We start from the raw sequence: 9,994 nt of genomic DNA on the forward strand, positions 1-9,994 counted from the left end.
AATTAAATTTGAATTTCGCGGACTTTTGAACAAAACAATTACTAGCCACTATATGCCCGCGACTTCGTCTGCGTGGATTTCGGTTTTTTAAAAATCCCATGGAAACTGATTTTTCCAGGATAAATGATTCCTATGGCAATTTCCTGGACTCAAGCCACCTCTGTACCAAATTTCATATGAATCTGGTAATTGGATGGGCCTCTAAGAGTCTGATTTTCTGGGATAAAAAGTAGCCTATGTCCGTCCTCGGGATGTAAGCTAACTCTGTATCTCATCAAAATCGGTCAAACTGTTGGGTCGTGAAAACCTAGCAGACAGACGAATATACACACTTTTGCATTTATAATATAGTAAGTATGGGTATATGAATAAATACTTAAATGCGCCTGTGGTTCTCGAGATAATTTGTTTACGAGTAAGTATATTATCATATCTAGGTCTCCATGATCGCTCAGTTGCAACTAATGCGATTCGTTATGCTAAAAACAGGTAAGCGCTTTTGAACACGGAGTCACGGCTGATTAACTATACTAAAAAAAACCGGCCAAGTGCGAGTCGGACTAGCGCACCGAGGGTTCCGTACTTGGGTATTTTTTTGACATTTTGCACGATAAATCAAAAACTATTATGCATAAAAATAAATAAAAATCTGTTTTAGAATGTACAGGTAAAGCCCTTTTATATGATACCACATGGTATCACAGTTTTCTTATTTTTAAAACACAGTTTAATTTTTTTTTAATGTATAACCACAAAGTCACGGTTTTCGGATTTATTCCTTTTCTTGTGCTATAAGAACTACCTTCCTGCCAAATTTCATGATTTGGCGATTCAGGTCAACGGGAAGTACCTATAGGTTTTCTTGACAGACACGACGCACAGATGGACGGACAGACAGACAGACAGGCAACAAAGTGATCCTATAAGGCTTCCGTTTTTCCTTTTGAGGTAAGGAACCCTAAAAAACAGGCCGAATTGAGAGCCGCCACCTTAATGGAAGTTGGTTAAAATTAAACAACCATAGATATTTCTAAAATAATTTATTTGTATAAATTATAATAAAATAACATTAAGTTATAAACAATTTTATTTACAATAAAATAAACCAAACCGTAGTTATTGGTTAAATACAAATAATTGTGTCTGCTTGTAAAAACCATAGATAGTAGAATTTTAGGTTAGGTTTTTGAACTATTCATTACCTACTGTTTTTGCTGGACACTTTTTCAACTTTTGATAAGAGATCGTGCTCCTTATGTCCTTACACCATTGTACAAGATTATCACTTTCGAAAATACACAGCAAGATCCAGACAGTAAAAAAAATACTTTATGCAAGTGTATCGCTAATTATAAAGTCCCATCCACACATTCGACTAAGGCGTATTAGGCTACGTCCGCACGTGCTGGCGGTAGAATATATCGAGTGCCTGCCACTGCTTGGTGTGCAGCAGTATGTGGGGACGGCGGGCCTTCATGTATTCCACAGCTTCGTCGGGCGACCAGCCGTTTCTCTGGAAAAAAACCGTACATTGTACCTAACTTTGCTATATAAATAACTAGCGAACCACACCGGCTTCGCATGGGTGCAATGTAATGGGTGCAATGTAAATATTACTATACTTCGTCCGCGTGGATTTAGGTTTTTAAAGATGCCGTGGGAACTGTTGGATTTTCCGGGATAAAAAGTTGCCTATGTCAATAACAGGGACGCGAGCTACTTCGATAGTCATACAAATCGGTTAAGCGGATGGGTTTTTGGAAATCCCGTGGGAACTCTTTGATTTTCCGGGATAAAAAGTAGCTTATGTCCTTCCCCGGGGTATAAGCTAACTCTGTACCAAATGTCGTCAGAATCGGTTAAACTGTTAGGCCGTGAAAAGGTAGCAGACAGACAGACACACTTTCGCATTTATAATACTACTTAGTATGGATTTTATAATAGACTAAGCAACTTTCGCTGATGCGGCTATATCAGAAGTGCTTCGAGTTTTCCAAATGTATGTCTAATCTATTCTTGAACTGGTTAACAGGGCTTGACATATCCACATCCTTGGGCAATTTATTCCATATATGAACAACACTGTTGGTCAGAAAGTGTATTAATGGATTTGACGATGACAATAGATATTGTAGCTTCATATCATGTTCTCTTAGTCTAGTATTGCTCCTTCTACTCTATGTAATGTATTAATATGGTGCCAATGTGGTTATTTTGTTATATTTCAAAAGAATAAGCTCCGCTGGCATGCCGGGTAGCTACCGCTCACTGAGGGATACCTGGCAATGATAAGGACTGACGGCCGTATTCACAATCATCACTATGAGGGCTCACAGTGCGCTCAAACGCATAGTGTAGGTTCCACCAATCAGATGTAAATTGACGTGATACAGTCATCTGATTGGTGGAACCGACACTGTGCGTTCGAGCGCACTATGAGATCTCATAGTAACGTTTGTGAGTACGAGTGTAAGTCTCACCATCATGAGGTAGCATCCCACGAGCGTGGCGCTCCTCGTGCGGCCCGCCTTGCAGTGCACGTAGACGGTGCCACTGTTCACTCCCTCCGCTGGCATGCCGGGTAGCTTACAGCCTGCTGGGAGAAACCTGCCAAATACAATTATACCCACTATAGGTGTACCGTTTGACTGAAACAGCTGGTAGGATGAAATACTACTGATATTACAGTAAAAAAAACCGGCCAAGTGCGAGTCAGACTCGCGCACTGAGGGTTCCTTCAACGGCTGAACTAATCAGTTGTAGTTGTAAACTAGTGGGAACGAGCCCCGTACTCGGGGCTCGTTCCCACTAGTTCAACTGATATATGCTATATTATGCATCAAAATAAATAAAAATCTGTTTTAGAATATACAGGTAAAGCCGTTACATATGACACCTCACTTGGTATAGTTATCTTACTTTGAAAATTGAAACACGTTTTAATTTTTTTTTTAATGATGTAACCACAAATTCAGAGTTTTCAGATTTATTGCTGTACTTGTGCTATAAGACCTACCTACCTACCAAATTTCATGATTCTAGGTCGAAGGGAAGTACCTTACAGGTTTCTTGACAGAGAGACAGACAGACAACAAAGTGATCCTATAAGAGTTCCGTTTTGCCTTTTGAGGTACGGAAACCTAAAAATGTCTAAAATGAACGTAATTTTATTGCTTAGGTCTTGGCTGAGCCACATGTGTTGAGAGTGTACTACTTCTTTCGCAACAATTGAAAATGTTAGAATGTGGGAAAGAGAAGGAAACTTAGGCTAACCGCAGCGCCTTTATTAAATAAATAAGTACAAGGTGTAACTCGTTGTTGCTAGCAAAAACGAAGAGAGGTGATAGTACTGATGATTACTGATAAGATATCACATTAGAAAACGCGAAAAAATAAACAAATAAATCCTGTATTTTTAAAAGTTCACATATTGCAAATAAAACCCCTGACTGACGCTAGACGTCAACGAACGTTGCGTAAGTAGGCCTCTCGGAGTCAATGCCGCGTCCGTCGTAGGTGGGGCAGTGACTTGAATTTTGCACGCTATGCCGGATTGAAAAATACTAAATCACTAAAACTACAAAATAAGGCAATTTATTTATTAATTTTATTGGCATTGGATTGTATATGGTAGTATAGTAATAACGCTAAGTTTTTGCTAGCGGTCTGGTTACACGCTGTTGGAGACGTTTCTTTGGGTCGTCAGTTTACCTGTTAATGAATCGTACACCTTCATACAGTTTATCTTGGTCGGGAGCTTCGAATATGTCTGTGGTGGCGAGCTGCAGAAACTCCACGTTGTGTTCACGCCATTTCTGCACAAAACAAAATACTAGCTAAGGGCCGGCGCACATATGGCGGAGCGCAGCGCAGAGCATGCCCGCGAAGTTTTCTAATTGCGTGATACATTGCGCGGATTTCTACCAGAGAATGCGCGAGTACGCGCGGGACTGCGCGCGGATACGCGAGTATCCGCACGGATGCACAATTGATTTTAGATATTATTTATATGAGGACAATATCGATAGTATTTTGACTGTGAAAAATGGTCTGCGCTGCGCTCCGCCATATGTGTGCCGGCCCTAATTTCGTGGCTGTAGATGGATGACGATCGCCTTGACTAGATTAGCCAGTGTCTGGTATTAAGTGTCAAAGTCAGTCATTTATTCAAAGTACTATTGTACACTTTCTGATTGTTAAACAATGATGTTGTGATGATGATTAATTACGTAGCCCACAACAAACTCAGCCGGGTATTCTTTTTTTATTATCACCTCTTTACAAAATCATTTATACTTATTAGAACTAACAAAGCTGTTTGGCAACTCATTCCCAAGCTTTCTTATCGTGTCTTGTCATATAACCATAGATAGCCACTAGCCAGTTACCATCATCATCGTCAACCGATAGGCGTCTACTGCTAAGCGGTTTCTTGCAGGGATTTTCACACGCCACGGTTTTGCGCCGCCTGAATCCAGCGTCTCCCTGCGACTCGTTTGATGTCGTCCCTCCACCTTGTGGGGAGTCTTCGAACACTGCGCCTTCCTGTGCGAGGTCGCCATTCAAGTACTTACTTGGCGATTCCAAGGTCTTGGAAATCAGAAATGAGGAGATCCGTAGGAGAGTCAGCATAAATTAAAAATAAAGATATGCGTGTTTTAAGGTTTCTGGCAATTCCACCCCCAAGGGGGTAAAGTAGGGGTTGAAAGTCCGTCATTTTATGAAGAAATACGTTTTTCGAGATTTTCAAAAATTGCCCCCGCTCGCCGATTTTCAAAAATTACACTCGAGTAAAGCCGGAGCGGGTCAGCTAGTGTTCAACTAGTCATGAATAAAAATAATACAGAAGGCTACACTAAAAATAGTGAGGTTTCAAAAAGTATACAATTTTGATTTTAGATAAGCCTCGCTTTGTCATAATGTTATTCTATTTCCAAAGAACACATCAGCGACAAATGCTTAGTTGCATTAACATAACAAAATAAAGATATAAGATTACCTTTACTCTTTACTAGATGATGCCCGCGACTTCGTCCGCGTGGATTAAGGTTTTCAAAAATCCCGTGGCAACTCTTTGATTTTCCGGGATTAAAAGTTGCCTATGACTATTTCCGGGACGCAGGCTACCTCTGTACCAAATTTCATATAAATCGGTTAAGCGGATGGGATTTTAAGAATGGGACGGGAACTGTTTGATTTCCCAGGATAAAAAGTAGCCTATATGTCCTTCCCCGGGGTGTAAGCTAACTCTGCACCTTTCATCAAAATCGGTTAAACTGTTGACTCGTGAAAAGCTAACAGACAGACAGACACAGACACACTTTCGCATTTAGAATATTATAGATATAGTACGGATATATACTATGGATGTTGCAACTGTTGCTTTTTAGGGTTCCATGCCTGAAGGGATCTAAGGGGGCATTACTAAGTGTCCGATATCCGTCCGTCCGTCCGTCCGTCTGTCTGTTAGCAGGTTGTATCTCATGAATCATCATAGGTATAGAGTTGAAATTTTCATAGAATGTGTATTGTTGCCGTAATCATAATGGCCGCCATGGGCGCGTTTGGAACCCTCGTAGCTTTAGTTTTAAGTTTACGTAATTAATTTTCACCACTACATCATTGTGTTGCAGATTCAGCAATTGACAATCAGAAAGTGTACAACAGTACCCAATTTGATTAAGGGGCATGAGACGGGCCTGCCCGCGAAATTCAAATTTGTTTTTTCGCAATTTGTAAACTAAAATACGACAACGTAGGCTTGTGGTATTTTAATTGCGACAATGGCAGTATCATCCTCACAGGTTTATATAAAAATCTTTACTTGAAAGGGTCCAGTTTAAGAAATTAATTCTAGTATTGACTAATAGTCGATAGTTACTAGAATTAATTTCTTAAACGTAGAATTAATTTGTTTAAGTTTGTGGGCAGGCCCGTCGCTGCCACCTTAAATGATTTGACGTCTTGACCATGAAAATTAAAAAAAAAAAGTGTAATTTCTTGTAGATGGTAAGGAATCCTTTCTGTGCAAGTCCGATTTGCAATTGTAAATCAATATGCAATAAAGAATTAGAATTCAATTGAACTGCATCATCTCCCGCGTCGTGTGATTGCAGTCAAGCCCGAGTCCATTTAGTTATTAAAAAAAAAGAATTGTTTGATACTTTACCTCAGCATCATTGGAGAATATCTTTAATTCATATGTCTCATTCATGGAGACCACTCCTTTAATGTTTTCCTCTTCAACCAACTGAAATTAAAACATTATTTGTTTATTGAATAAAAATATTTTGAATTTGGTTTTTTTTTTTTGAAATTGTTCATAATGTATGCTGTCCTTACAGAGAGTCCTAATGCGACAATGTACTCTAAACTAACTTATACCTTCAATCAATCAATCATTTATTTGCTGTGAAATTGACTGTGTAGAATTAAATAATTTTACATTCAAAATTTGGCATGCAATGGCGTGCAAATCGCTATCCATATCAATGCCTGTTTGTTTGATTTGTCTTTCAATCACGTCACAATGGAGCAACAATGTGTTTTTTTCATGGATGTAGTTATTAAAGACCCGATGAGTGGCATAGGCTACTTTTTTACCGGAAAATCAAAGTGTCTCCACAGAATTTTAAAAAATTAAATCCACGCGGACGAAATCACGGGCATCAGCTAGAACTGTTTATACCTAATTTTAATTGCAAAAATAAGTACAAACTTTATTACAAGGTTGAGAATAAAAAAAAACAAATGTAAAAAATGTCCATTGTTAAAATATGTTCATAATAATTAAAGATTAGTTCTAAAATTAAAATCCATTAAACTACATTGAAGACATCCATGGAGTTCTCATGGGATTCTTATTATTATTAAAGATGTTATCGCGCGGACTATTTGCGCGTGGCTGCAATTGCTTGTATAGTATGTCACATTATTGTAAACTAGCTGATGTCCGCAGCTTCGCCCGCGTGGATTAGTCAGATCCCCTGCAGTATCAGGATTGAGGAGTTGGAATCAAAATTTTTTATGAAACAATGTCGCAAAGTTCCTCTATCGATTAAAAAAGAAACGACGCAAATCGGTTCAGAAATCTCGGATATTTCGGTGTACATAGGTAGAAAAACTCCTTTTTTGAAAGTCAGTTAAAAATCCCGTCAAAATCGGTTCAGCCGTTCCAAAGATTAGCCTTTTCAAACAGACAGACAGACAGACAGACAGACAGACAGACAGACAGACAGACAGACAGACAGACAGACAGACAGACAAAAATTTTAAAAATGTGTGATTCAGTTAGGGTATCGTTCAAATAACCATATGACCTTAATATGCGGTAGTTATTTCGAAATTACAGACAGACACTCCAATTTTATTTATTAGTAATAAGATTGAACAGTTGAAAAGAGCAACCGGCGAGTTTCTTGCTGGTTTTTCTCAGCAGGAACGGCATTCCAAACCAGTGGTAAATTATTTTGACGATTCAAAAGCACGTGTAAAAGTCTACTTGAATAAAAATCTATTCTATTCTATTCTTCACAATTTACTACAGTCGAATGTCTTCCTTTATTAAGGTTCCATACATGAAGGGTACCAACAGGATTCTATTACTAAGCCTCCGCTGTCCATCCATCCGTCTGTCTGTCAGAGATCTGTATGATACTCCACTTGGTATAAAAATTGAAAATTTCTCTTACTTTGAAAATTGCAAATACTAAATTATTTGTTCATGAACACACTTTTTTTTGTTATGTACAGCCGAGTTTACATTACGAATTTAGAGGCATGAAATTAATTTCATAAGCAATTTCACATGTAAACATCTAATTTGGTGCTTATTGAAATTATTTGTGCGACATTAATCTCAACATGCATGAAATCAATTTTGTAATGTAAATGCTGCATAGCCACAAAAATTCAAGGTTTTCGGATTTTTCCCCTTACTGCCCGGCTAGCATGGGCAGTAGATAAAAATATTACCCCCCCCCGATTACATCCTCTGATGTCATAGAAATCAGTGGATATAATCGGGGATATAATTTTTATCTACTGCCCATGCTAGCCGGGCTGGTGTTATAAGACCTACCTACCTTGCAAAATGATCTAGGTCAACAGGAAGTACTCTATAGGTTTCTTGACAGACATGACAGACAGACGACAGAGTGATCCAAAAAAATTCGTGCTCGCTTCGCTCGCGCTTTTATTGCATATTACTTGATACCCAGAACACCAGTCAAGGGCTAACCTGTATCTGAATAAAAATAATAACCGGCTCACTACTGAGCACAGGTCGCCTCCCAATGGGGAACATTGGCCAAACACATATCAGAATGATAGAATGAATGAACATTGGCCAAACACATATCAGAATGATATGTGTTTGGCCAATGTTCCCCATTCTGCACAAGTGCAGATTGACAGACTTCACACACCATTGAGAACATCATGGATATAACTTTCAGGCATGCAGATTTCCTCATGATGTTTTCCTTCACCAATAAAAAAGATAGAGCTGTGTGCCCAGGATCAAATCTGTGACCCCTAAATAGGAGGTTAACATCTTAACCATCACTACTTAATCTACTTAATGTTAAACAGTCCTACATATTTTATCAGCAATGCCTTTCTTATTCTACAGATGCCATAGAAAAAGATCATTTAGTACTAGCTTGGTGTAATAAAAACTTGGCTGAGATCTTCAATGATTGGAAATAGACTTAACAGACTTTGTATGCTCAATATAAATACATATAAAACTTGAAAAAAGTTTGCGTGATTCTTTCACAGAACTTGTTTGAAGTCATTATGAGAAGATCCACAAAGATTGCTTTTAAAATACTTAAATATTAATTATTTCAATAGCATTAACTACTTAACAAAAGTACTTTACTAATTGCCTTAAGTATCTAATCTAATAAATATAAGTACATTTCTATTTATGTTGAAATATTTACTTATAGGAAATTCCTGATTTGTCAATTTGCTTTTTGGCCTGTTGCTTCAAGTTGTAGGTATAAGGGATTAATATTGTATATTATTTAATATATTAAATTAAAAATATATGTATAAATTGCTTTGTATTAATAAACATTTTACTGTAATACCACAAGTAAGATTCATTCACATATTGTATAGTAAGTATAAAAAATTAGCAAAAACATTAATCATGACATGGATTAATATTTAATAGTTAAAATTCTACATGAGAATTACACCTAAATAATGTTTAAGTCAAGAAAATCCTAAATTTTAACTCAACAAAACAACTCTAAACCAATATGATTAACACTTTACCTAACCTCACAAACATACCTGTTTTGTCATCCCCGTAAAAGGGAGTGCCCCCAGGATGACTGTATCATCCATCCTGTCATACCAGCGCCTGCTGGTCATCCGTTCCATCACCACATTGTACAGAAGCGTTGGGTAAAAGGTAACCCGAGCGAACATAGCCGTGCCCTGTTAACAGTACAGTTATTTTAAATGCCTATCGCGTCGTTAACCATCGCGGTTTGAAACACGTCTAAAACGGCGAGGATATGTGGTATTACCATGGTGAAAGCTGGTCTTTCGTGGTGGGGAGGAATTGAAATTCAAATCATGCGTTTCGTCTTCTTCGATTTGTTGTGACAGCAAATGTCAAACTCGAATTGGTAGATGACAATGTCAATTTGACAATAGGTGTGGCGGTGTAAGTTTCGTTCAGAAACGTTTATTAAAGTTAAATAAAGAGGTTTCATTTTTTAAGCCTTTATGAATATATAGTACAAACGCAAAGTTGAGAATAACTAGTTATGTTGTGACATGTTTGTAACGTTTCTCGAATAAATAGAGTGTTCAAGTAGAGAACATAGAGCATCTTCAACAGCTTGCTTGATTAAAAGTCATTGTAAAGTGCCTATTCATATTTTATAAGCAATGCTGCTAAAATTGGTATTGCTGCATTTTTAGCACAATCAGAGAACTTGCTTATTTGATTATTATTTGATATTGTTTAATG

General features: G+C 37.8%; 1 protein-coding gene across 1 annotated transcript; it reads right to left on the minus strand.

The window, feature by feature from the left end:
- Positions 1–1,023: 1,023 nt before the first annotated feature.
- LOC123874867 (phosphatidylglycerophosphatase and protein-tyrosine phosphatase 1) lies at positions 1,024–9,644 on the minus strand. Its single transcript, XM_045920412.1, has 6 exons — positions 9,546–9,644; positions 9,307–9,453; positions 6,170–6,250; positions 3,712–3,815; positions 2,481–2,607; positions 1,024–1,513 (listed from the first exon to the last, which is right to left on the minus strand). The coding sequence occupies exons 1-6, from the start codon at positions 9,546–9,548 to the stop codon at positions 1,391–1,393; spliced, it is 585 nt and encodes a 194-aa protein (XP_045776368.1). The 5' UTR covers positions 9,549–9,644; the 3' UTR covers positions 1,024–1,390.
- Between the last annotated feature and the right edge of the window lie 350 nt (positions 9,645–9,994).

The sequence above is a fragment of the Maniola jurtina genome, chromosome 19 (assembly GCF_905333055.1).
Source record: "Maniola jurtina chromosome 19, ilManJurt1.1, whole genome shotgun sequence".
Taxonomy (NCBI): Eukaryota; Metazoa; Arthropoda; class Insecta; order Lepidoptera; family Nymphalidae; genus Maniola; species Maniola jurtina.

Bases quoted from the DNA above. Each gene is read 5' to 3' on its own strand.
- LOC123874867 (XM_045920412.1), bottom strand. The intron at 6,251-9,306 runs GTATGTTTGTGA...TTTTAATTTCAG, and splicing joins TTACGGGGATGACAAAACAG to TTGGTTGAAGAGGAAAACAT. The intron at 1,514-2,480 runs GTGAGACTTACA...GTTTTTTTCCAG, and splicing joins TGGGATGCTACCTCATGATG to AGAAACGGCTGGTCGCCCGA.